Source organism: Onthophagus taurus, chromosome 6, assembly GCF_036711975.1.
Source record: "Onthophagus taurus isolate NC chromosome 6, IU_Otau_3.0, whole genome shotgun sequence".
Taxonomy (NCBI): domain Eukaryota; kingdom Metazoa; phylum Arthropoda; class Insecta; order Coleoptera; family Scarabaeidae; genus Onthophagus; species Onthophagus taurus.
Window position 1 is genome coordinate 11,337,957 of NC_091971.1, and position 27,508 is coordinate 11,365,464.

General features: G+C 30.9%; 4 protein-coding genes across 6 annotated transcripts in view; 2 read left to right on the forward strand and 2 right to left on the reverse strand.

Annotated features, from left to right (window-relative positions):
* The first annotated feature begins 280 nt into the window (after positions 1-280).
* Positions 281-5,986, forward strand: LOC111424374 (uncharacterized). Its single transcript, XM_023057880.2, has 2 exons — positions 281-822; positions 5,115-5,986. The coding sequence occupies exons 1-2, from the start codon at positions 394-396 to the stop codon at positions 5,934-5,936; spliced, it is 1,251 nt and encodes a 416-aa protein (XP_022913648.2). The 5' UTR covers positions 281-393; the 3' UTR covers positions 5,937-5,986.
* On the reverse strand, positions 5,937-6,657 carry LOC111424305 (Dynactin 5, p25 subunit). Its single transcript, XM_023057805.2, has one exon. It carries the CDS (start codon positions 6,573-6,575, stop codon positions 6,027-6,029), a length of 549 nt encoding a protein of 182 aa, XP_022913573.1. The 5' UTR covers positions 6,576-6,657; the 3' UTR covers positions 5,937-6,026.
* A 699-nt stretch (positions 6,658-7,356) lies between these two features.
* Positions 7,357-21,578, reverse strand: LOC111424390 (protein partner of snf). Of its 3 annotated transcripts, none has more exons than XM_023057898.2 (13): positions 21,249-21,578; positions 20,756-20,888; positions 20,566-20,679; positions 19,180-20,480; positions 18,793-18,944; positions 15,011-15,257; positions 13,488-13,976; positions 11,882-13,172; positions 9,192-9,350; positions 8,828-9,136; positions 8,287-8,772; positions 7,964-8,226; positions 7,357-7,903 (listed from the first exon to the last, which is right to left on the reverse strand). In XM_023057898.2, the coding sequence occupies exons 2-13, from the start codon at positions 20,868-20,870 to the stop codon at positions 7,436-7,438; spliced, it is 5,394 nt and encodes a 1,797-aa protein (XP_022913666.2). In that variant the 5' UTR covers positions 20,871-20,888; positions 21,249-21,578; the 3' UTR covers positions 7,357-7,435. The 3 variants fall into 3 exon arrangements, with proteins under 3 accessions (XP_022913666.2, XP_022913665.2, XP_022913667.2); XM_023057897.2 differs by having other exon boundaries at positions 18,781-18,944; XM_023057899.2 differs by having other exon boundaries at positions 18,781-18,944; positions 20,566-20,703; positions 21,249-21,559.
* Positions 21,579-22,208: 630 nt separating this feature from the next.
* LOC111424332 (uncharacterized) overlaps positions 22,209-27,508 on the forward strand; it is a 43,040-nt gene continuing 37,740 nt past the window's right edge. Inside the window, exons 1-2 of the mRNA XM_023057833.2 lie at positions 22,209-22,264; positions 22,430-22,517. Of these exons, the coding sequence (XP_022913601.2) occupies positions 22,237-22,264; positions 22,430-22,517 (116 nt within the window). The 5' untranslated portion in view covers positions 22,209-22,236. The remainder of the gene's footprint in view (positions 22,265-22,429; positions 22,518-27,508) is intronic.

The following is a 27,508-nucleotide window of genomic DNA, read 5'->3' on the forward strand; positions in this document are numbered from 1 at the left end:
AGTCCATAGATATCTTTAAATATGGAGTGGGGCGAAAAGTAAAGGAGATGGATACATTAATAAATATGGACTAGAAAAAATTAATGTTTATTTATAAACTTATTTTCTTTTCAATACAAAATTATATTAATTAAAAGTAATTAACACATATTTTTAGTAATGAAACTTACAGTTTGATAATTATTTCATTTTTAGTTCTTTCTGCGCAATCTCCGCGATATAAACGTGTGTTACCGTCTGGTGTGGCTAAAATTGTACTTTTCAGTCTCCTTTTAGACGTCAAAGCGTTTAGAAAGTATCATTTCGACATTCTCGCAAGTAAAAATTCAACCTAGTTGTGGTTGTCATGACAACATTTGTTTAAATAATAGTAAAGCGTGTTTTTTGTGTGAAATGATGGCGGAAGATAGTGATTCTTCAAATAATTCCCTCACTCAGCTTAGATTACAAAAGCCCCCGAATATATCGCAAATCGAATCGTTACCTGTAAAGTCGCAAAATTTGTACGAGAAGCGATATAAATTATTTATGACATGGTGCGCGAGTAATAAAGAAACGCATTATTCTGAAAACGTAATGTTAAGATATTTTATGTACTTGGCGAAAAATTGCAAACCAACAACGTTATGGGCTGTTTATTCGATGCTAAAATCGACGTTGTTAATCAAAAATAAAATTGATATTAGATTGTACACGAGAGTTACTGCATTTCTTAAACAACAAAATGTTGGATATAAAAGTAAGCAATCGAAGGTTTTTACTCCTCAAGAGATTCTAAAATTTCTTCGGGAAGCCCCTAATGAAAGATATCTGATGTGGAAGGTAATTTTTTTGAAATTTATTGTTATTTATTTATTAAGTGCTGCTTATACGTCAATTTTGCGCAAGCGCAGAGCCTAGAAACATAATTACTGTACGAGTGTGGAGAATTTCACGACGAGGTCGAAGACCGAGTCGTATAATCACAGGAGTACTGTAATGACTGTAATTATGCTCTAGCCCAGTGTTTTCCAAACTTTTTTCACCGTGGAACACTCCTTAAGTTTTAAATTTTTGTGGTAGCAATCAACGAGGCAATAAACATGTAAAGCTTTAAAATTTTTTCATTAAAGATTTCATTTATTTTATACTTTTTTGCGGTACACTTACCGACTGTCTGCGGAACACAGTTTGGGAATCGCTGCTTTAGCCGACGTGTGATATACAACATTTTATCTACGACTACTAAAAATTACTTAAAAATCAATTTCTTTAAAAAGTTCTATTTTGACATTTATAAAAATATTTTGAAATAATTAAATAATAAGCAGACGAAAATAAAGAGTACATACATAACAAAAATTAAAGCCAAAGATACAGTCAGTCTCAAAAGTCATCGTACAGCAACGATTTTTGCATGATTTCTAAAATAGGATCATAAATAATAGTATATTATTATACGAACATATAATGAGTGCTATTATTTACTAAGGTCACGAGCGTATCGAGTGGCATAATTAACCTGAGTGAACAATAGCTATACTTTGTCCACGACTACTATTGAAATTGAATCTATAAATTTATTTTTTTAAATAAATTTTTGAATAAAGTTTAAACGTCAATGTGACACAAATTAACTGTTACCAACTGTAACCAACTTCACAACAATTTGACAAAATTAAATGTCAATTTTATGAAACGTCATGTTTTATTTTTACGAAAATGAACTAATTTATGCTTAAATCATACGAAAAAAGGAATTTATCTACAACTATTCAATTATCTATTCGTTATACATTTGATTTTTGACGGGTAATGACACGCATTACTCGCATGACTGACAAGTGTTGAATAATAAAACCATTATTCCCCAGTTCTGATACGACCTACTAATCAAAAAATAAAATATAACAGAAATTACAGCTTTCTTATATTGAGGTTATGTCTGAAATGTCTATCAAGTTTTTTTTTCTTTTTTTGATTTTTTTTTCAAAAGTAAATAGTTGTAGATAAAGTATAGTATTCAACTTGCGTATAATGGATGTGACCCACTCAGATTACAACACTCGCTCGCTTCGCTCGCTCGTGTTGCAACATCATCTCCGTGGGTAACAGCCGCCATTATACGCTTGTTGAATAATATACTATTGTTTACGTTTTTTTATGTCAAACCTTTAGAAAGTCTTAAAAAAATTAAATTGAGGTTTTTTTTGAAATTTTGACATTTCAAATTATTATTAGTCTGTCAAGTTGCACCGCTTTTATTCAGTTTGTAAAAAATGACTACCCTTGTGTTTTAGAAAACTTATTTATAAGGTATATATTATAAGATAGTCGTGAGTATATTATTATACGAGCATAATAATGAGGGCTATTATTCATTAAGGTTAAATTTATGTCACGAGCGTAGCCAGAGGCATAATTAACCTGAGTGAATAATAGCTCATTAAATGCGAGTAGAATACAATACTTTGTCCACGACTACTATTGAAATTGATTACATAAATTTATTTTGTCCACGACTACCTTGTAATATATACCTTATGAATGAGTTTTCTAAAACAAAAGGGTAGTCATTTTTCACGGAGTGAATAACAAAGAAAATAGCTTCGTTGAAATGCAACTCTCTAAACAAAACTTCGTACTAAAAAAATTGAACGCATGTGGCGCCATCTGTTGGGGATATTTTGGAATTATTCAGCTAAGAACCGAATCACTAGAATACAGGTGAATCGGGTTTATATATAAAAGCTCCAACCACACCACAGAATAACTGTTTGGAAAGTGATTGGAGCCACTATGTGGCTCCAATTAACGTTCCGACTGGTTGGGAGTTCTTCAGATACAATTACCTATGGCAATTACACCTGTCAAATAATGCCGCCACGTTTGAATATCACTGCATCATATGACATGTGAGATTACATATGACGAGCTTCCAACCAACAAGGTTAACGTTAGCTGAAACAAAGCTATAATGTCAATTATAATCTAATTATTTAATCATACCATTATTACTTTATTATACTCTTACCGAAAAATCACTTTAAAATGACATTTTCATCTGTCATTCTGAACAAACTTCAACTTTTTAAAAGTTGAAGTTAGCGGCAAATTTAAAAATATAACACGAATTGGAATCTATACTTTTTAAATTAAAAGAATGATACTGGTAATAATTGTTATTGCTGTCTCTCATCATTCCCACTATTAATAATAAAATTGTTAGTTTAATTAAATTATTTCAGTATAGCCGCTAATGCTATCTTACGGTGGGATTTCGACATACATACAATCAGTCTCAAGTTTTCCTATCAAAGATCCCTGGTTAAACGTAGACGTTAAAATTTCATAAAACCTCAATTTAATTCAATTTTTAGGAGTTTCTAAAGGTTTGACATTAAAAAAACCTAAACAAATTCCTTTTTTCGTAAAACGACGTTTTATAAAATTGACATTTAATTTTGACAAATTGTTGTGAAGTTGGTTACAGTTAGTAACATTGAATTTATGTCACATTGACGTTTAAACTTTATTCAAAAATTTATTTATTGTCAAATTGAAAATTAATTAATTTATGCTTAAATCATACGAAAAAAGGAATTTGTTTACGTTTTTTCAATTTCAAACTTTTAGAAAGTTCTAAAAAATTAAATGAAATTGACGTTTTTTGAAATTTTGACGTTTCAAATAATTATTAGTCTGTCAAGTTGATTACCCGTGAATAATGATTATTCACCGCTATTATTCACTCTGATTATTAAGGTTTCATTTATAAGGTAGTTGTGTACTCGAAAATAGTATACTAAAAAACAAGTTTCGTAAGGACGCTTGAAATGCACGAATTCCAGTTGAAAAACGAGTTTTTTAATGAATGAGTCCTTCAAGTCTTATGAAACGTGTTTTTTATGCTATTTTTTGTAATTCGCGTTGTTATCCTTTTTTTTAACAAAATTAAAATAAATTTTGACAATGTAGGGGAATGGGTATGTAGCAGTTGGTAACACTTGAAAATAGAAATTGAATTGACAATTACAAATTGTCAAAACATAAAATGTATTCACCTTAAAAAGAATGTTTCATGTACACCTTCCAAAATAAGAGAAATTGCTTACAGTTCGATGTCCTCATCATTGTGGATTCTGTAGTCGATGCTAAGAACGTGTTTAAACATCCATAGACAAAAATTGTCACATTGACAACTAGAAAAATTAATGACCCTATGTCACAATTTGAACTGGTTCCATAAAATGTTACTCATTGTTGTCTCATTACAGCACTCGTTGAAGTACTGTAATAGCTTTCATTATCGTTGCGAATTACAAAAAAAATAATACAATATGTTTAGTCGACGGACCTTGGGTCTCGTGTGATTACACAACTCGGTCTACGACCTCGTCGTGCAGTTCTCCACACTCGTACAATAATTATGTTTCTAGCCGAGTTGTAATATAAATAACTATTACATATCTTTCTAACGTTATGTAACTTCACATTTTTTATAACTAGTGATGTAATGAATTCCATTACCTAACTACAAATTGATAAATTGACAATCTGTCAGTAATAGAATAAGTCAAGTTTTGAACAAATATTGTTTTTTCAATGGAATTAGATAAAATTTTGTACTTAACTCACGTAATTTACAGAGCTCGCTCGCTTCGCTCGTCGAACAAAATTAGTCTTTTCATAACTGGTTACGTAAAATTTAATTTTCATAATGGAGTTAGATAATTTAAATTTAAAGAAAGATGTTTTATTATCAACCCTTATATTTTATATCATGTGTAATATAAATAGCTATTATATATCTTATAGGGTAGAAACATGATCACAATAACGAGGCTGTAGTATTCCAGGACGAGGTCATAGCCCGACTCGTATAATGACACGAGTGCTGTAGTTACTTTGTAACCGGAGCTTAGTACAATAATTTATTTTCGTATGATCCGGTTTAATCACACGCATGGATGTGATACAAAATTTTATATACTGCTTGGAAAAATTAATTTAATCGTTTACTTCTTTTGTCAAATAACAATTGTAGAATTTATAAAAAAATTAAAAATATCTTAGTTATCTCCATACACATCAGAGACCCTGTATATTAATTTTTATAACTTATTAACTTTTAGGTTTGTTTATTAATTGGGATATCTGGAGGTTGTGGTAAAGATGAATTACGAAAATTAAGAGTAAAAGATATCGCCGATAAAGAGGATATATTGATAATAACAATACAAAATTCGAATGGGAAAATGCGAACATTTACGATTACAAACGACATGTTTGACGGAGTAGAACCTTTACAACTTTACAGAGAATACTTCTCATTAAGGCCAATTCACTGCGAACACAACACATTTTTTGTTAGTTATAAAATGGGGAAATGTTCAGTACAAGTAATTGGTATCAACTCATTTTCAAAAATTCCCAGTTTGATTGCAAAGTATTTACAATTGCCGAATCAACGAGAATACACCGGTTTCTGTTTTCGTCGAACTTCCGCTTTGTGGTTAGCAAGCGCTGGTGCTGATGCATTTGCGCTAAGAAGACTTGTTGGATGGAGAACATCTTCGATAGCTAGACGTTATATTGATGAAGGATATTCTAGTACTAAAAAAAATAATAATGCGGAAGAATCTGTTGGAAGTAATATCGTTAATATTAACGATAACTCTACTTCTAATGAATTTAATTTAACTAAAGATAATATAGCGGATGGTATAACAATAAATGGAATGGAAACTGAGATTAAAATTTGTCCAAATGATGATCCATTAGACGATAGCGACATTAATGAAGCAACATTTACTGCAACAATCCCAGAAATTTCAAATGAATCATCTAATGATGTAAATCCTGAAACGAATCAACAACCACGTGTTACTACTTCTGGATCTTGTGTTAATATTTATAATTGTACTAATTGTACTATTATTATTAATAGAAAATAGTTATTTATTGATGTTACTTTATTTATTCTTAATAAAGATTTAAAAATGCATATATATTATTCTTACAATAAATATTAATACAAAAATTAATTATATTAATTTAGCTGGAACAAAATGTTTATAATAAGCCCTGGTAAAATCAATCATTAAATCCATTTCACACTCAGGAACCTCTCCAAACTGCATCCCAGGATTTCCTTTATACCTAGTAAACGGTGGTATAACAGTTTCAGGAGGGATAACAGCATTATCCTCTATAACACAGCAATCTTTTAACTGGCATCGTCGCCCTATCACGCAATTTTTCCCAATATAGACGTACGATCCAACCACAGCAGCATTAACCACAGAATTTTCACCAATAAACACATTATCTCCCATAATTAACGGAAAAAATGCGACTCCTTTACTAAATTTTTTAAAAGGGGGTCGAATAACTGCTCCTTTACTAATTACACAGTATCGTCCCGTTTTTACACTCGCCAAATCGCCTCGAATTATAGCATCCGCTTGAACTATAACCCTTCCTTGAAGAATTATATTTTGCGAGCCACACAGAACCGATTGTTTGCTTACTTTGTTACCGGAAGCTGTTTCCACGTAATCACCTTTCCGATATGTTATATCACGCATTTCCATTATTAATTTGTGTTAAATCGTTTAATACAAAAGATTGGTTTTTATGAAATATTTGACGTTTGTAGGTTAGATTTTTTGACAGGTGAAAGTAAGGTTAGGACTAACCCAATAATAAATTTAGGGTTCCATAAATCATTATTTAATGCACAATATATATTGTATTACAGAAAATTATACAGGAGTAAAAGAAATTATTTTAAATCGTTCGATAGAAAAGATAAATTTTTATGAAAAATTTTACGTTTGTAGGTTAGATTTTTTGACAGATGAAAGTTAGGTTAGGATTTGGATAAATTTAAATTTTTTGATAAAAACACAATAATTATTGGTTTCCATAAATCATTATTTAATGTACAATATATGTAGTATTACAGAAAATTGTCCAGGAGAGAAAAGAAAAACAAGAATTATAACGTAGTTCAACATATTAAGGTTGTTAAAAACAAATATATTCCTAATTATTACAATAAAACATCGATAATGTATTTACAAAATGGAGTGTAGATAACTTAAAAATACCTAAACTAACTATTCTAGAGCTACAGTGACTTACCAAGAAATCAATTTGTACAAAAAATATATGAGTTTATAAACAGTATAAGGTAATTTACATGTACCCAAACATTTTTTTACATATCTGATAAATTAGATAATTTTTCAAATAATTTTTCCATTCAAAATTAATTTAAATTATCTTGTTTTTGAAAATAACAAATAAAAGTTTGTACTTATGTTAAATAAATGGAGATAAACTTTGTTTTAATAAGACGAAATAAAAAACTAATTCAAACTTTTTTTTAGCACCAATGTCCAACAAAAAAATTCTCTTACACCATTCATAAAATTAAATATTTTAACTCTCAACACTCATCTTCCAACCCTGGAATAGGAGGTTGACTCATGTCCCGAGATCTTTTATTTTGCAATGGACACACATTTTGTGCTTGTGGAGGGGCGACGATTAATGGTGGAGGTTGAGAAAACAAACTCGGACTTGGAGTATAAATTGGAGGTGGTGGAACCTCTTTTTCAGGTTCATTCCTTTTTTGTTTTTTCACCGGCGTTTCGGTTTCTCCCAACATTTCAGCCGCTTTCCTAATCAGATCTTCTTCAGATAAGGAACTCAACACGCTTGAAGAACTTTTATCAGCTTCTGCAGACGGTTGGGGAGAATTAGCAGCCGATTGTTTATTTCCTTTCAATTTAGGGAGATTTAACGGAATCGTTGGAGATGACGTTTCAACTTTTTGATTTGTACGCGAACTTATTTTCGGAAGCATTAAAGGAATTGTCAAATCTTGTTGAGGGGACGATACCACTTTACTAGTCTAAAAGTAAAATGAGATTTAAATAATTGAATAATAAATAACCTTTATTATTTAACTTACTGGCGAATCGGATTCTGTTTTTGTTTGTGCTCCAATGATTTTAATGTTTTCTAGAATCTGTTGGAGATTATTTGGTAAAGCTATATTAGCTAAAGCTGACGTTCCTATATCAGAACTTGTGGCTGAAGCTGAAGAAACGATATCTTGGGACATGTTTTGTATTTCCGCTTGTTGCATCGCGATTATTTGATCTAATTCAGCCATTTTTCTTTGTAATTCCAGCGTACTTGCAGGAAGATTGTTGGTGTCTTGCAAATCTAAGCCTAAAATCCCACAAAAAAAATTAAAAATGATAATCCCAAATTAATTTCAATACAACTTACCTGGTATATCATCAAATTTATTACTAAAAGGTTTAAAGGTTTGCGACGAAAGAAATGATGAATTACTTTTAATAACTGGATTTATTAAGGTTGTTGTAGTAGTAGAAGCAGCTTGGGTAGCAGTTTTATTAGTGGAGTCTGTAGATGGCAGTGGTGGAGTTGTAGCTTCAGGATCTGAATCTTCGGGACTATAAGGTTCATCTTCATCAGCAGTACTCGTTGCTGAAGGAGCTGGCAGTGGCGTTGATGTGTTATAAACAGGTTTTAATCGGGGATCGCGACTCGGTGGTGGAGTGTAAGATCTTGTAGTTGTAGCAGGAAGTGGAGGCGTTGCCGAACGGGCTTTTACAGTTGGGGAGGAAACGGATGAATCAATTTTTGATTTTTTATTCAAAACGGCGCTTGTTATTGAATCTAACATTGGTCGTTTTCGTTTATCACGGACGATTATTCCAACCAACAAAGGTGGACGATTATCTTCAAATCCTACAAATAAATAATAAATTAAAAAATTAAGAGATTATTTTTAATTTTAATTTACCTGCTCCATTTATTGGGAGTAAAGCTGGCGGAATAGGATCGTTACTACCCAATGGCAAAATGTAAAAATCTTTCACTGCTTTGTTGATAGATTTAACGACTCCTAAACGATTTCTGCTTGATAAATAACTATACAGTGCGATGTAAGGCATCTTTTCTTCTATGTTTGTCGCGTTTAGGCGGAGTAACGAGATCATTTTGCTGTGTAAACACTTCATTTTTCCTATATAATCCCACACAGTTTCGGGAGTAATTCTTCCAACTATATCTAATGATGGTGGAAGTTCATCACTTAACCCATTACAATCTCCTAAAAAAATGTATTTGTTGTAATTATGTTTTTAAATTGTACATTAATTTCTAACCAGAAACTTCATGTGCTGTAATTGATATTTGAGCAACATCCACCATATTAATTGTTCCAGTCCATATATTATCAGCTGTTCGAGACTCAACACTTTCTGCTTTAGGAGAAATCGATTCAATAGTTTCTACCGATATTGATTTTATTGGTTTTTTCTTTTCTGCAATTGATATTAATATTATTTTAGTACTTATAATAAATAAAAAAATAAGCATTAAATAAAGTGACACTCTTCTTATTAATTGTATATGCACCAAATAGTACCTTTATTAATAAATACCTTTAGAAGAAAAATTATATCAAGTGAAGTATTGATAAGTTCATCTGATGATAAAACTGATTCTTTGGAATTATCTAACAGTTAATTGTTAATGCAGAAAACAATATCCTTTTATTCAGAGGTTGTTGAAGCAAATACCAAAAATTATCTCCTTAAAGGTTTCCTTACAACAAAACAGGTAGGGGTTATTCAACTATTCAGCTAAGGTAAGTACTTGAGCGGGATACGCAGGCAACTATTTTAAAATATTTATAGTTACATTGGAAAGAGTATTAATATCTAAAAATCGAAAATTTTTCTCATCCAAGTGATATAAAGAGATAGGGTAGATGGCAACCTAACAGACTGTGCCTTTGAAAAGGGGCAAGGGAGCCACATTAACCCAGAACAAATACTCCAGGCAATTACAACCTTTGTTTAGAAATATGGAAAGTATAATTTATTTATGTGTAAATGGCAGGAAGTAATTACAAGGAGAGGAGGAAATCTGCGGCCGAAATAAGAACAGAATGATATTCAAAGCAATAATGTTTATATTTCGAAGAGATACTTTGACTCACTTCTTTTGAAGTTAGTAACAGCTATGTATTTTTAGATTTCCAAGCGTCTGACCCAATTTTTCAATAACTTGAAGTTATACAGATGTTTTTCCTTATTGCAATGTTGCATTCAATTAATTTTTAATCATTTATTTCATTTAATATACAATTTATTAGATCTTAAACTAGTTATAGCTTAAATAACGAAAAAAGTATTCTTCTGTAACAATTAAAGCCCGGACAATTTAGGTAACGTGCACTCTCCACACGCTTTATGTTGCTGAACTTGGGTTAAAGGCATTTGATAGGTACTTTCCCAAATTGTCCGGGCCTTGGTAATAACCCTTGAGATAGATGAGCCAATAAGAAATCTAAGAATAGAGTAAATTTTGTATCAAATATTATGTGTCTTTTGGACAATGTCTTACCTCTTAAGGTTTAGTCGTGAAAAAAACTTTCAGTTGTCAATGTCAACTTTAATTTTATTATTATATTCGTAATCTAGATAAAATAACCTTTAAAGTGAGTCCAAACTTGACGCATTTATCTCATAAATCCAAAAAGTTCCAACTTTTAATCTTGACATGAAACAGGTTAAAAATAAAAAGAAAGTGCGGAAAAGTGACTAACACTAGATTAACTTCAGTTATAAAACTTCTATTATATGATAACTAACTTCAGGTTTAAAATGGCAACCTCAATTTCGACATATTTGTAATCTTCATAAAAAATCCTTCAAAATGAGTCCAAACTCGACATACTTAACTTTAATATTAATGGAGATACAATCACTTCCGGTTTGAAACGTCAACGTCAATTTTGACATAAATGTCATCTTCATTAAAAAACCTTTAAAGTGAGTTCAAAGATGATCACTTATTTCAAAGAACAAAAAACATTAAACCCAAAATTAGCAACAATGAAGATATCAATTCAATTTTAAATATTAATACCAACCTTAATTTTTATTTTATGTCAAAATGACGTGGACATTTCAAACCGGAAGTTGACCATAACTTCATTAATATTGAAGATAAATATGTCGTGTTTGTACTCATTTTAAAGGATTTTTCATGAAGATTGCAAATATGTCTAAATTGAGGTTGACATTTTAAACCTGATGTTAGTTATCATATAATAGAAGTTTTGTAACTGAAGTTAACCTAGTGTCTTTTATTTTTAACCTATTTTTTTTGGGTCATTTCACGTTGATTAAAAAAAAATCGTCGATTTTTAAGTCACATGATGGTTCTTGAATTTTTCCAAAGTCAATTTTCAATAGTTTGAGCCTGTCTATTCTGAGAAGTCTTATATTTTTAAAGAGATGAAAACGAAAATCTCGTTTTTCTTAACATTGTTCATTTATGGCTTAGTTAAGTGATGCATAACGCGGTCCAATTTGTTTTATTAATTATTATAATGGTTTTATTGCAATGTACTCTAATTATTATTGAAGATGTTCCAAATGTCGCTCATTAATTCCGAAATAAAATTAAAGAACTGATTGGCTAGTAAAATATTATTATTATTATCTCAATTTCCCCTTCAACACAGCAGAATTTCGCCATAAAGCGATTTAAATGAAATTATAATATGCCATACCCACATTTTGTAATGGTTTTGATATCAAGTTATCTTTTATTTTTACAAATTTAGAAAATTGTAATCTTATTTTCTATAGGAAAGTATTAACAACTCAAGAATTCAAAATTTAAAACAACTCAAAATCATAAAAGTCCATGATGTGGTTTCCCTCTATTAGTATCTACACAATATGTTTAGTATATGCCTAGGAATAAGAAAAGTGTCAGTTTATTACTTTTTTCTTATATGAGGTATTAAAACAAATTTAAAAAATAAGACTTTTTTTACCTGTTTTATCAGTTGTAACTGTCATAACTGGTGTACTCTGTGGTTCATCACTTTCGCTATTTCTTGGTGGTGTAGGAATTGTAACGGTAGAACTAGGTTCGTGATCACTATCGCTCTCTGGATTACCAGCAACAACATCTTCTTGCGGAACATGCTTCCATAATCGATCTTCAAGCGGTGGCACGATTTGTTTATCAACGAGTTGCTCCAAAATTTCCTTCGATTTCTTATCCAACTTAGTTTCTGCGGCCGGTTCTTTTTTGTGCCTTGAACTTTTATGCGAGCTTTTCCTATGACGATCTCTATCGCGACTTCTCGATCTATGTTTATCGCTATGCCTAGAACGATCCCTGCTACGCGATCTTTTCTTTCGATCGCGTTCTTTATCTCTACTCCTATCTTTATCCTTATCTCTATCTCTACTGCTTGAACGATGATCTTTCCTTCTTTCTTTACTATCGCTTTTTTCTTTACTCGATTTTCTATCTCGGCTTCTTTCGCGCTTTTTCGAAGATTTTTTATCTTTATCTTTCGACGAGTCCTTTTTCCCATCATCCTTTTCAACTTCGTTGTTTAACGCGGTTATAACTTCCGTTACAGTTTGATCTTTTGGTCGATCGTCTTCGAAAACTTGTTCTCCTTTATGAGTTTTAAATACGTATTGTCTATTACAATTTAATAACTCCAATTCAGATTTTTCAATCATATCTAATTGGTGTTTAGCTTCCCGTTGTCTCCAAAGTGCTAATTCTTGGCTAGCTAAATCATCATGCGATAAACGCACCAATTGATACGGATTGATCGCTTTCTCACAAATCCTCCTCCATAAAGTTTGATTTTTAACATCTTTTATGTTAAAAATTAAACTACGATATTTCGTCCTATATTTTTGCCCTGTATCTCCGAAACATTTATAAAGTTGACTTTCTATGTCGTTAGAAATGTTTGTTACTTCATTCGGGGTTAATTTTAAATCGTCGGTCATTTTTAATCGATTCATTAATTGTTCCATTAAAGTTTTTCTTACATTATCGCGTACATTTTCAGTTTTTGGTTGTTGATTAACTTCCGCTTGGCGTGCTTTAGGAGTTTTCATTACGACCACTTTTTCTTTTGGGGGCGGTGGTGTCGTTTGTTGTCTCACTCCAGGGTTTAAAATTCTCGGTTTTGTTGGTGTTGTTGTATTTGTTACTGCTGATTGCGGTCTTGTTATTGGTACTGGTTGAATTAATTTAACCGTTTTTTGGGGAGTCGATGGTGCGTTTTTATTTAGAATTTTTACACCAGTAATCTAAAGTGACAAGAAAATAATTTACCTTAAATATAGGAACTTTTAAAATGTTTGTTTTTTTTAATTTTGACATTTGACTTTTTCAATGATGAGGTTAATTTATTTATCGACACATTTTTAATATCAAATATAAATCAAACATCACTTTAATGTTTTATACCTCAATCATTAACATTCCAATACACTAGCGTCATCTTTTGTTGACTAGCTGTTTTAAATGACAATATTGCACATATTATTTAACTTAATTTATTGCCAAGAAGTTAATATGAAGAGTTTAAAGTAAAGCTCAAAAACTGACATTAATTAGCTTACCAGTTTTGACTTTAATCCTTGTTCCTGTTTTGGAGAATGTTCCAAAACACCGATACTAACCCCTTTTTTATTCACCGACAACGAAACTCCATCATTACCGGAATTTTTCACCAATTGCAGTTTAGATTGCATCATTTTCTTGGGTCTGGGCCTCGCGACTTCAAAACCGGGATGTTCTTTAAGCCACTTTTCCAAATTCGCAGCTGAGGGGGCTGCACTTCCAGATAAAGTTTTACCCGTTCTTCGATCGAAAACGACTACTTTTTCAACGCCTTGAGCGTGCTTAAGGATGCACTCATCGCTGCAATAAATCGAATTGCTTCGCGAGGATTTTCTGCATACTATACAAGCGGGTGATTTCGTAGATTCCGATGATAACGCGGAAGTTGACTTCCTTTGACTGCTTGCGCTGTCTGTTGAAGTGCGGGATGCGCGCGAAGCCTTTCGAACACGTCTGGCTGCAGCACTTGGTCGTTTTAACGAATGATCCTAATATAATTACAATTAATAATGGGAAAAAAAATTTTTCTTTTCTGCAGTATAAGTTTATGGCGTCAATTTAGATACATGTCTAAAAATCTTGTGTTAATAACACCGACCAGTTCTACTACATATGTGGTAAATTTTGTCAAGAAAAGCAATGATGGAACGTAAATGATTTAGTAGAACAAAGTTATTGGGCATCTTTTGGAAAACCCCCCACACAAAATTTGTAAAACTTGCGTGGAATCACTTCTAAAACTGGTGACATTTATTTTCCTAACTTTGAAGTTGTTGGATATAGATAACTTAACTTCCTACCTATTCATCAACCTGGTCTATTTCCTGGTCTCAGTATAGAAAAAGTTAAAAGGAGGAATTTTTGATGGGCCACAAATCTGTACTCTTATGAACAACGATGATTTCACACCAAATGACTGATGTAAGTTGAATTGGAAGGATGGATAAGCTTTGTATTAGTTGTCAAAATTTTTTTGGGGAATCATAAAGCTGAAATATTCTGAAGTAGTAGACAAAATGCTCCAGAATTTCCAGAAATTAGGAGCTAATATAAGTATCAAATAGCATAATTTGCGATTATTATAGCAAAGAAAAACGGGAACGATTCCACCAGGACATCAACGTTATGGAGGAAAGATATCAAGGTCGTTGGGATCGCCATATGATGGCAAACTACTGCTGGAAGTTGCAAGAATCAAAAACACCAAAGAAAATCTCATACAAAACGTTTTTCTCAAATCTTATTGACATGTTTTTGGTTTTTTAAGATTCATTTTATTATTTTTTGTATTTATACCACTTTATTTATTTAAAATCATTTGATAATAATAAAATAAAATACTCTCCCCTTTTTAAAATTAATTTCCAGTATAAATGGATTGCCTTTATCTTAAAAAGTAGAGTCAATTCAACAAAAATATTATTACTTTTGTATTCAGTAGACCAAAATTACCTAAAATTGACTAATAAACCCCATGCAGCAGAATCAGTGTTTCCTTGTATAATCGTTTTAATTTTTTTACCTTACAATAGACGCAAATCCATTCTTTTCCTTCTTGTTCCATCATTTGACCCATCGCTTTAGTAACATTAACGCATTTTCCATGGTACCATTCTTCACAGGTATCGCAACAAATCATAAAGCGATTGTTATGGGGTTGATTGCAAATGCACCATAATTTATTTGGGTCATCTTCTGATTCCTCCTCTTCGTCTGAGCTATCCAATTCGTTCCCAGAGACATGTTGATCGTCTAATGGCTTCACCGGTCTAAATAAAAATGAAAAAAATTAATATTTCAGCTTAATGTAATCCTATGTATTGAGTATTGTTTGTTTTGTTACATATTTAATTATTTGTATATCTCGCGAAATTAACACGTGTTAGACCCACGTGTTTTTTCAAATGTAAACGGCCCAGATTTTTTTTTTTGTTGCAGTTACAATACTCAGTACACGTAATTAATAGATTCCTTATAGATTAATACCAACACTATTTACATTTTTATTATATTGCTATTATTAGTCGCCATTGCGAACATGTTACAACTTGCAGAGTAAATGCCGGTTATATAGTGAGTGAACTTATCAACTAGCAGCACACGCGCACAAACAATCTCAACATCTGCGTGAGTTTTACACATGCGTCAGCTTTTATTATTTATAGGTGAATCTATAGCTTTATATGCTGGGTTCGCAATCTAAAAAGTTGTGAGTACTCATAACCTGTTTATCATAAGTTATGTTCGGTAAATATTAAGTTTCGAAGAAAAAATAATTAACCCATGATGATAAAAAACGAAATCAACAACAAAGGAGATTAAAAAGGTAAGTGAAGAACAAGTTTAGTAGCAACAAGTAAACGGTATAATTCAAGAATGATCATGTTGTTTAAAAATCGACAATTTTTTTTTTATCGACTGGAAGTTACTTTAAAGTTTCGACGTGACGTCATCGACCGTGCTAACCATATATTTAAATGCATATTTTCGGGTGAAATACGGTTGTTTCTTAGGTTTTCGAAGCACGATGACTAAAATGTCGTTGTTTACCATCTATAAACTAAAGATAATTTAAAGATCCACCTAATTTATTGATTTATTTCAGAATTTTGTGTAGAAATTCCACTAAACCCGAAACTTTCTAGTTCAAGGTCTAGTGTTAGTTCTAGTTTTACACTAACTCACTAGCACTATCACTAGAACTATCATAAGACCTAGAATCATTCGGGTTTAGCCGTCTTGAAAGGCGTATGGCTAAACCCGAATGTTTCCAGTTCTAGTGTTAGTTCTAGTTTTAGATGTTATTTAGCGTTAGATTGTGGTATATTTTTATTGAAAGAAAAGTAGAACCAACACTCTAATATTAGTTCTAGTGGTAGGTAGCGCTAGTTAGCATAAGATATCACTATGTTGCATATTTTTATTGTACTAGAACTAGAAAGTATCGAACCCGAATATTTCTAGTTTTAGTGTTAGTCCTAGTTTTAGACTAGCACTAGAACTAAGAACACTAGATTGAAAACTACAATCATTCGGGTTTAGCCGTCTTGAGAGACGTGCGGCTAAATCCGAATGCTTCTAATTCTCGGTCTAGTGTTAGTTCTAGTATTAACACAGAGTCTATTGACACACAGTCTATCTAACGACAGGTAGTCAGTCGTTATGCATTAAAAGCCTAGGAAAAACAAGGGTGTTTCATCCGAAAATATACATTGTAATGTCCCCTACTTTAGTGAAAATAACTTTACTTTTAAATTTATCAGATTGATTTAGTGTTTGGCTATAAAATAAACAATTTGTAGGTTAGGTGTTGGCCGGTTTAATAGGAAAATGCATGGCAGTGTTGCCACACAGAGGACGCTGTAGTACCGTACTTGAAAACGAAAATTACCGTATTTTATATAAAAATACTGTACTTGTACTAAAAATGGTACTGTTGGCACAAAACAGGTTTTGCGAAATAAATGCTATAAAATAAACTGTGCAAACAAATAGTTCAAAATTTATTTTAAGTATAACAAAATAACTAAGTTTATTCCCATCTTGTTGAAACCACATTTCTTGGTAGATATTGAGTGACACATCTAACAAAGTTGGTAAATTATTTTGGAGGAAATACAAATAGCTTATGAAAGTATGAATTTTTTAAACAACGTGCTTTTTTGTAAAACAAACAGGCAATAACATTTTTATGAATCGAAAAATGGCAAGTGTTGTACCATTTGGGAATCTTGACTAAACAGGTTATCTTTTTAAAATTCATTACCATGGGTGCTTTAGTACCCCTTTTTTAAAAACGGTGGGTCAAACTTAATACATTTTTCAATCTTCACTCAATCAGACTAATATTTTTCCACAAAACTACCGACTTTTGTTGTTTGATTTGTGATTTCTATAGTAGCATAGTTAATAAGATTTACATTATTAATTAAGAGATATGGAATTTTATTCTTATTTTTACCAAAACAGGTATAGGTTGGTGCCTCGCGCGGTACCCGCTTGACGTTGAGTTTCGGGACACCTGTATATATCGGGTCACAAATGGAATATTATAAAATTTGAACACAGAATCAAGAATAGACACAAATATACAAAAATATTATACGCCAATATAATCAACGAAAATATTGTGTGCAATTAACGGCGATTTCTCATTGGTTATACTTATATGACAGTGTGGTTTACCATAGCTTTGTTCGTTGGGACTTCCTTACTCTGCAAGACATGGCATTAGTATGACGTCATAGTGCAATTTAGTGTAAGTAAGTGCAATGTTATGTCAACTGAGTGCAGGTTAGAAAAGTGTGTAAAGCGTGGTCGCAACGAACAGGTTTTTATCAAGAAAGTGTATAATAGTATTTGAAATGGACGAATAGGAGATTGTCAGCAAAATAGTCGTGGAAAATGATGCAGCAAAATCATCGCAGAATGTTTTTTTAGTAGCGATTCATTTGACAGTGATGTAGAATCAATTAATAATCATAATCTTATAGCGTTGTCAAGCACGTGAGGACAACCATAAGAAATTATTGCACTGAGGTAAAAATAAAATAATTTGGACATGGTGATATTCATAAGTAATTGATTTTAATTTGATTTTTTCCAAATATTTCGCCATCGTAGTTACACTGCACCGGTTGAACTTAACTGAAAGCAAGTTCAACAAAATCTGCACTAATTTGCACGAAATTGTACTGCGCATGGCCCAACGAACAGTATGAGTGCACTAAACTACACTATTCTCAACGAACACACATCATCTGCACTAAACTGCTTAGTGCAAGTAGTGCAGTCCCAACGAACAAAGCTTTTATATTGATTGAACAGCATTTTACGTCGCCTGTTACGACGCCCATCTGCGTACAGTTCGTATTTTCTCAAATTAAATTACAGATTTCTAAATTACCGTATATTTTTGTACGATATTCCCCTTTGAACCGTACATTTAGTGGAATTACCGTACGTATGGCAACACTGATGCATGGTTAACATTGCTTGTGACGTCATAAAACGTGACGTCACATCGAAACTTTATTGTGATTTTTCGATATGTTCTACATTTTTCCGCATTTTCTTTTTATTTTTAACGTGATTCTTGGGTCATTTCACATTAATTAAAAAAAATCGTCATTCGATTCTTGAATTGTTTCATTGTTTATAACTTCTTCCTGTGGCCAAAAACCTGAGAGTGGCAGACTCAAGTTTTTCTCATTAAATTTAGGTTATATTAAAATAAGCAAAATTACCAAAACTCTTGTTAGTAAAGTTGAAAGTAAAAATATTAAAACAGACCTTGTAACTTGCCTAACTTCCGTATTATCAACGCCCCTTCGATTCCTACTTCTTGTTGTTGGCCTTTCAATAGGTGGTAAAACTAGTACCCTTCCATCCGGTCGAATAATTTGAGTACCTTTAGGGGTAGTATTAGATGATTCGCCAAATGATGATGTCGCGTGCTACAAATATAAAAAAATATCTAAATGTAACACCAATTATTACTTTTAATTAAAAGAAAAAAAAAAAAAATAAATCAAAAAGGGAAAAATTAATATTTGCGGTATTTTTAATAAATTTTATTTAACTTATTTTTATTTTAGTTAAAATTTTTGGAAGAAAGGAAAAAACGGAAAAAAATCCAAATACAAAAAGCGCTTTATTAATTTTAGTATACATCAAAAAGACGAAAATTACCTGAACGTTATTCGATTGTGTTTGTTGATTCGATTGCAAAGATTGCTCTTCATTTAAATTTTGAAGTGACGGATCTAAAATTAAATTTCCATCAACAATCGATTTATCAATTACATTTTGCAAATCGGGATTTTCCGCTAAAGATTGCGCAACTTGATACAAAATATCTTCCGAAATTAAATCAGTGTTTATATTATCCAAAATCGATTGATCCAATTCTAATCCACCAGATTCCAATTGATTTTGATCATTACTTTCCATATCAGTTTCCGGTATTATTAAAGAAGTCGTAAAAGATTTCGTATTTTCATTTTGTATAATTGAACGAATATCTTCCGCTGAAGGAAGTGGTTCTAATTGCGACTCCATCATAGATTCACTTGAATTACTTCCAAGTGATTCATCATATCCTTGAACAGTAACTCGGCTTTCTTTTTTTTCTGTTGATTTATTTTGTTTATCTAAGCTGGTTCTACGTGTTTTTTCATCTAATGAAATTCTTTTTTGATCAACACTGAGTCGTTTTTTAACGTCGTTACTTTTACTACGATTTTCCATTGAAATTTTGGCTGGTTTTGTTAATTTCGGTGTCTCTGGAGTGGTCGGTGTTGTTGGAGTTTGAGGTTCTTTACCACCAACTCTACGTATTATATCGGGGGTTGAAAATAAAGCGAAATCATCGGGTGGTTTTGGGACTTTTTTCTCTTTTTTAGGGGTTTTTTTATCGGGTTGTTTTGATTCTGATTTTATTTCAATTTCTTTTTCGTTTTTAGGCGATTCTGGTTCAGGTTTAGGTTCTTTTTTAAATGCTTTTTTCATTTTTGGTGTATCAGTTGATCTTCTTGTTCGCGTTGATATCCCCCTTTTAATAATTTTGGGCTTCTCTTCCAACTCAAAATCAGAATCGTTATCATCATCTTCTTCTTCATTAAAGTGCTCATCACTTTCATCATCTTCAGCTTCTTCCTCATCTTGTGGTTTTGAAATTTTTGTGATTTTGTTAATTACAGCAATTTGTTTGGGTTTGGTTATATTTTGGGATGTTGTTATCATTTTAGCTTTTTGATTTCTATTCATTGATAAGGAAATAACTTTCCGTGATTTTCCAGGTTGTTTTGGTTTTATTTTAACAGGTTCTTCCACTGATCCATCTAATAAACTTAATGTGTGTGCTAATTCGTCGATGGTTTCCGTTTGAGGAGATGGTGTTTGCCTTTTAGGAGACGTCAACGGCGTATAATCATGATCCATACGGAAATTTAATAAATTTCTTTGTAAATTATCCATGTCTTCTTCACTTTCTAAAAATTGAGTTATATTTTAAGGTTTTTTGTCAAAAATGTCAATTATATGATAGTGAAGGTTGATTAACACAAAGATATTTACCTATAATTTCTTCAGAATGAATATATGTTAATGTATCTAATGTAATATCAATATTTCTCCCATCAGTTTTGTTCATATGCATCACTTGAAGTTCCGTTGCACCCGGTCTGTTATCTGTCATGGTTTCAAGTTAAATTACTTAAAATATGTTATGAATCACTTTTACAATTAAAACCTAATCAAAACTTACTTAAATAACTTTGAACTGTTTCTTTATCAGGAGTTACAGTACCATCTTCACCAATTACCAACAATAAACTGTCATTTCCTTGACTTTCAGTTACCTTAACAATTGAATGCGCCATAACTTGTTTTAACCTAACCTATAAATCAAAAATTTGACGTAAATATCCTTTTACTTTATAAAATACATAAATATTAGCTTAAAATCCATAAATTCGAATAAAAAATTAATAAAATTTAATGAGTTTCTTTAATGCCTTTATTTGAAAGTAAATAAATAGGATTTTAAGCAAATATTAACATAAATACATAACAGGGTTAATAATAACTTTATTTAAAACATCTATCAACTTTAAAAATAAGAAATTAAAAAAACAATGAATATTTACAAAATGTAATACAAAAAAATCGAATTTTTTTATCTTTTACGACCGTTTTAACTTCCGTTTACATAATACAAAAGGCTATCTTAAGATAAGATTAAAATACAATCTCCGTACACTATTTCCTCTTTATTTTTAATTGTTTTTGCCCGCCTTAAAGATTGATGATGATGGGTGGCTGCCGCACAACACCAAAGCCGCGCCGAAAAAGTGTTTCGTTCTGATCACAAACGCAGTTTCACGCACCCTACGCAATTAATATCGTTATTCTATACGCGCACTTACTCATTTTTAATCACTACAGGTCTTAAAAACGCGTAAAAGCTCTTCTTTCGTTACGTTATTTATTGATATAACGCGTCGGAACCATCTTGTCAAGTCGGCTGAAAGCACGCCAAAAAACGTCAATGATGGCAACCGCTTAGTGCGCTCTGTATTACCGATAGTGATAAATAAACAACTTTGTTCTAAAGATAAATTATTTGAAGGTCACATGTTTTATTTATAATTCACCAATTATTTAAGGAATTATTAATGTTTTTGCTGTTAAACGATCGGTTTGTGATTAATTAATTAATTAAATCGACTAATTTAAAAAACAATTTAATTTTACTTTTGTTATTAATCCAAAGGTGGTGCCACTTGTTTATCTCGTAATAATCACTTTATTCTAAATAAATATTGTTTGAAGTTCAAATATTTATTATTAGATAATGGAATGATTTAAAATTTGTTTATTTGTTAAAATTTATTTATGACTTATTCAAATTATTTATAATTTTGAAATTTTCCGAAAGATGGCGCTGAATCAAATCAATTTTTAAATTTTAAATTCAAATTGAATGTAATTAATAACAAAAAAATTATTTATACAAATAATCATTTTTAAGCATAAAACTTATTATTGTTTTTATTTCTATATAAATCTTTTTAAAACAATTAATAAACAGCTTACTATGCAATCTTAATACAATTCAACTTTAAAAGACATTTTCCTGTGTCTCAACAGGATATCACGTATTGATTTCCTATGATTTTATACGCAGAACGTATATCGATTATTGTTTATTTCATCAGTATTGATTTGCGTTTTGCAAGAAAAACAATGAATTCATTCTCCCCAGCGAAAAAAGGTAAAACGAGATAAGCTCAATTCGTTAAGAATTATTATTAGGGACTTCATTAATATTAATTTATTAACTGGAGATAAGTTGATAAGATCAATTTAATATAATTGTTTCAGTTGTAATAATATCGTTGAAGCTTTAACAATAAAAAGAATTATGTGTCTATTTCAGCTGCGTTACAAAGTGATGAATACAAGAATATTTTAAAACAACTTCAGCCTGGTTGTACAAAAACTTATCCAATGAGATCCATTAACAAGTAAGTAAAAAATTCGAATACAAACAAAAAAAAGAGAAACTTTATTAAAAAATCTCTCACGTAGTCGTTGTTTGGCATTAAATTTGTCGTCTTTGAAAGGAAAAGTAGAAATTCTTGGGTATGTTTGAGATGTTGAGTTGTGGAGATGTCTCTTGGAACTGGATAAAGAGGCACCGGCTTGCAGCGGTTAAGGTCTTTAAGTGGAGTTTTGATCAGATCCCTTTATGGCTTTCGAGCGATTCTTTTTTATGGGACGAGAAGTCCGCGAAAGGTGACACCTTTGCTGCAATATAACGTTACCTTGCGCTGTTCGCATCGAAAGAGAAAACCGTAAAACTATCACTTCGAGAGTCAAGTCCAGTTCGGACGATGACTTGGTTTTTTTTTGGGTTCGATGGCCAAACCCACCCATATTTTAATCAATTCATGTATTTGTACACGAAAAAGATATTCCAAATTTAAAATCAATTGTTTTAGAGAGATTAATGCAATACAAATAATCCTTGAATTCATATCGAGTATTTTAGTATATTGTGGCTCAAAAACTAATATGCCATAATCGATGTAACCTTTCCAAATCTAAACACAGTTTTGTTACAATTTGCTACATCACAAACTATTTATATCCAAAGCGATGGTACAAAAAGTAAAGGTGCCAACATGACGTGTGAACAGAAAATGATCTCAACCAGTTTGCAAATCCTTACAACTCATTTATGTATATGATTATATACATTATTATGTATGATTATGTATATGACTACTGTTATTTGTGAAAATCTATTGCCATTAAAAAACTGTATTCACTTTTTGTTTAATAAAATGATCCAACATGCTAAAACTGTCACACAACTGCCATTCTGAATTATAGAATCATTTAATCACAGGCCATTCCAGTTAATTTTAAAAAATCGTGAAAAATCGAAATGTTAAGTTATCGTTATGAAATTTTCAGAAACAATACAATAAAGTGTCATCTTTTTAATGAAAAAAGCCGTTTTTGAAAATATCAATTAGTTCTTAAGATAAAACTTTTTATACAGCATTCAGTTTTTAAAATAAAAATTTTTTGAAATCAATTTTAAAAATTCGTGAGAAATTGATTTTCTCATAAATCAATACGAAATTATCACCACTTATTAAGAAAATTATGAGCTTTTCAATGAAGAAAACCGCATCTCAAAATATCTTTTGGTTTTTGAGATATTAACTTTTAAATTGATTTTCGTCACCTTGTAACGTTTTGTTTAATCATTCGATTTTAAAAAAATCGTGAAAAATCGAAATGTTAAGTTATCGTTATGAAATTTTCAGAAATAATACAATAAAGTGTCATCTTTTTAATGAAAAAAGCCGTTTTTGAAAATATCAATTAGTTCTTAAGATAAAACTTTTTATACAGCATTCAGTTTTTAAAATAAAAATTTTTTGAAATCAATTTTAAAAATTCGTGAGAAATTGATTTTCTCATAAATCAATACGAAATTATCACCACTTATTAAGAAAATTATGAGCTTTTCAATGAAGAAAACCGCATCTCAAAATATCTTTTGGTTTTTGAGATATTAACTTTTAAATTGATTTTCGTCACCTTGTAACGTTTTGTTTAATCATTCGATTTTAAAAAAATCGTGAAAAATCGAATTGTTAAGTTATCGTTATGAAATTTTCAGAAATAATACTATAAAGTGTCATCTTTTTAATGAAAAAACCCGTTTTTGAAAATATCAATTAGTTCTTAAGATAAAACTTTTTATACAGCATTCAGTTTTTAAAATAAAAATTTTTTGAAATCAATTTTAAAAATTCGTGAGAAATTGATTTTCTCATAAATCAATACGAAATTATCACCACTTATTAAGAAAATTATGAGCTATTCAATGAAGAAAACCGCATCTCAAAATATCTTTTGGTTTTTGAGATATTAACTTTTAAATTGATTTTCGTCACCTTGTAACGTTTTGTTTAATCATTCGATTTTAAAAAAATCGTGAAAAATCAAAATGTTAAGTTATCGTTATGAAATTTTCAGAAATAATACAAGAAAGTGTCATCTTTTTAATGAAAAAAGCCGTTTTTGAAAATATCAATTAGTTCTTAAGATAAAACTTTTTATACAGCATTCAGTTTTTAAAATAAAAATTTTTTGAAATCAATTTTAAAAATTCGTGAAAAATTGATTTTCTCATAAATCAATACGAAATTATCACCACTTATTAAGAAAATTATGAGCTTTTCAATGAAGAAAACCGCATCTCAAAATATCTTTTGGTTTTTGAGATATTAACTTTTAAATTGATTTTCGTCACCTTGTAACGTTTTGTTTAATCATTCGATTTTAAAAAAATCGTGAAAAATCAAAATGTTAAGTTATCGTTATGAAATTTTCAGAAATAATACAAGAAAGTGTCATCTTTTTAATGAAAAAAGCCGTTTTTGAAAATATCAATTAGTTCTTAAGATAAAACTTTTTATACAGCATTCAGTTTTTAAAATAAAAATTTTTTGAAATCAATTTTAAAAATTCGTGAAAAATTGATTTTCTCATAAATCAATACGAAATTATCACCACTTATTAAGAAAATTATGAGCTTTTCAATGAAGAAAACCGCATCTCAAAGTATCTTTTGGTTTTTGAGATATTAATTTTTAAACTGATTTTGGTCACCTTGTAACGTTATGTTTAATCACTCGATTTTAAAAAAATCGTATTGTTAAGTTATCGTTATGAAATTTTCAGAAATAATACAATAAAGTGTCATCTTTTTAATGAAAAAAACTGTTTTTGAATATATCAATTAGTTCTTCAGATAAAAACTTTTATGCAGCATTCAGCTTTTACAATAAACTTTTTTTTTAAATCAATTTTAAAAATACGTGAAAAATTGATTTTCTCATAAATCAATACGAAATTATCACCACTTATTAAGAAAATTATGAGCTTTTCAATGAAGAAAACCGCATCTCAAAGTATCTTTTGGTTTTTGAGATATTAACTTTTTAACTGATTTTCGTCACCTTGTAACGTTGTTTAATTATTCGATTTTAAAAAAATCGTGAAATATCGAATTGTTAAGTTATCATTATGAAAGTATAATCGATGTAGCCTTTCCAAATCTAAACACAGTTTAGTTCCAAAGCGATGGCATAAAAGGTAAAGGTGCCAACATGACAAGTGAGTAGAAAATGACCTTAACTGGTTTGCAAATCTTTACAACTCACTTATGTATATGCATTATCCTTGTGTCTACTACTGTTATTTGAGAAAATCTATTGCCATTAAAGAACTGTATTCAATTTTTGTTTAATAAAATGATCCACCATGCTAAAAATGTCACACAGCCTCAAGGAAGCTTTACGAAATATAGAAATGTTAAATTTTGATCGTTTTGAAGTATCATAATACGATGTGATTCGCACCGTGTTGTAGGCGTGAGCAGACTTTGAGTGAATATCGAGCAGATTTCGACTTAATCTAGTAAATACAACTGACCTTATCAAATATTCCATAACTGAGGGTTTCTATCAAATATTTTTGGCAGTTAATATAACCAGTCTAATTCAGGTTGGAAAATGGATTCTTTATTTGAAAGTTATTAACAGTAGTAAACATAACTGAAGTATCAGCAGAGTATGACAACTGCCATTCTGAATTATAAAATCATTTAATCACAGGCTATTCCAGTTAATTTTATTTTCTGCCCCCCTTTACAGAATAATTCTTTCTAAAGGAAATTCCATAAATCTTTTAACTAGAAATATTCTTTTTATTAAATAAATTTATTTCAAACCGTATAAAAATCCATTTGCTATTTAAATCAATTAGAATAATCTTTTTAGTTTCGTCTAAACCCAATATCACGTGTCTTCTGGTCACCAGGTCATCCACGGTGAAGCTACAGCAAAGCGGTTGATTATCTTTTCAACAATCAGTATCTCGTCTCACTATTTACCTGAAATAGACATCGTGTAATAAAACTTGTCCCTCTATTCGTCGCCGGCGCGTTTTGAAAACCTTCAAGTGCGCTTCAATTGCGATTTATCCGATTTCCCGACTGCAACGGGTGTTCATTCGCGCGTTTGCCTCCCAACGGCTCGTTTTACCAACGACGAAGGTCGTCGATACGACCAGTTGAACCCCAAAAAGAACCTTCTCGATTCTCTCAGCTGGACCGCGCAGAAGACGTGAAAGTCCTCTGAGTTGTGTATACGGACGGTTCTACGCTTGTACGATTTTCTTTAGTCTCCAGTTGATCATCAAGAGAATTTCATCGATTACAAAAAAGAATTTTTTTTGGAAAAGTTTTAATGGAGGGTTAAGTGGTGTATGTTTTTCGAGATGCCTTCAGAAGCCCTATCCGTGGCGGTTACCACTGGGTTGGGTGTGAGCGTTTTAGCTGGACTCCTTTCGGGAATTTGTTATATCTTAAGCCAAGGATTGGGAAGACGCAGGTATTGTAAAAAAATTTACGTAATATTTGCTGATTAAATAAAAATTTGTTTGGCACGTGATGAATGACGACGATGCTGAGATGTTTTTAGTGTGATTTACGATTTATGTACTTTTTACGTGAGTTTTATAGCTAAGGTTAAACATGGATTATTTTTTATTATACTGGGTGAGTCAGTTAATTGCTCAAAAGAAGACTCAATTAATTCAAAAATTTCTTTCTCATGTCTCAATAATATTGATTGTAAGGAATTTTTTACGTTCTCCTCATCTTCTATCGTTGATTATTGTCCTACAAACATGATGATATCTGCCATCGTTAATGTTAGCTTTCCTCTCGACATACATACCTGCAATATTTTCTCCCATTTGTTGGAAGGTACTTGCTCTTAATTGACTATTATTACACATTCACTTCAATATTTTTTTAAGTAGCATTTTAATAATTATTACGATTTCATCTATTATTATAAAGATGTCTTTACCTAATTACATCTTATAATTGCGAAAATAGAAAATGTGGATTATTCATCAACGCAGT

What these genes read in the sequence shown, in the direction of transcription:
- LOC111424305 (XM_023057805.2), bottom strand. Translation starts at nt 6,575, where the DNA reads ATGGAAATGCGTGATATAACATATCGGAAAGGTGATTACGTGGAAACA.
- LOC111424374 (XM_023057880.2), top strand. Translation starts at nt 394, where the DNA reads ATGATGGCGGAAGATAGTGATTCTTCAAATAATTCCCTCACTCAGCTT. An exon ending in AAAGATATCTGATGTGGAAG is followed by an intron (nt 823 to 5,114) that starts GTAATTTTTTTG and finishes ATTAACTTTTAG; the next exon opens with GTTTGTTTATTAATTGGGAT.
- LOC111424390 (XM_023057897.2), bottom strand. Translation starts at nt 20,870, where the DNA reads ATGGCGCATTCAATTGTTAAGGTAACTGAAAGTCAAGGAAATGACAGT. An exon ending in AAGGATTAAAGTCAAAACTG is followed by an intron (nt 13,173 to 13,487) that starts GTAAGCTAATTA and finishes TTGTCACTTTAG; the next exon opens with ATTACTGGTGTAAAAATTCT. An exon ending in TACAGCACATGAAGTTTCTG is followed by an intron (nt 9,137 to 9,191) that starts GTTAGAAATTAA and finishes ACATTTTTTTAG; the next exon opens with GAGATTGTAATGGGTTAAGT.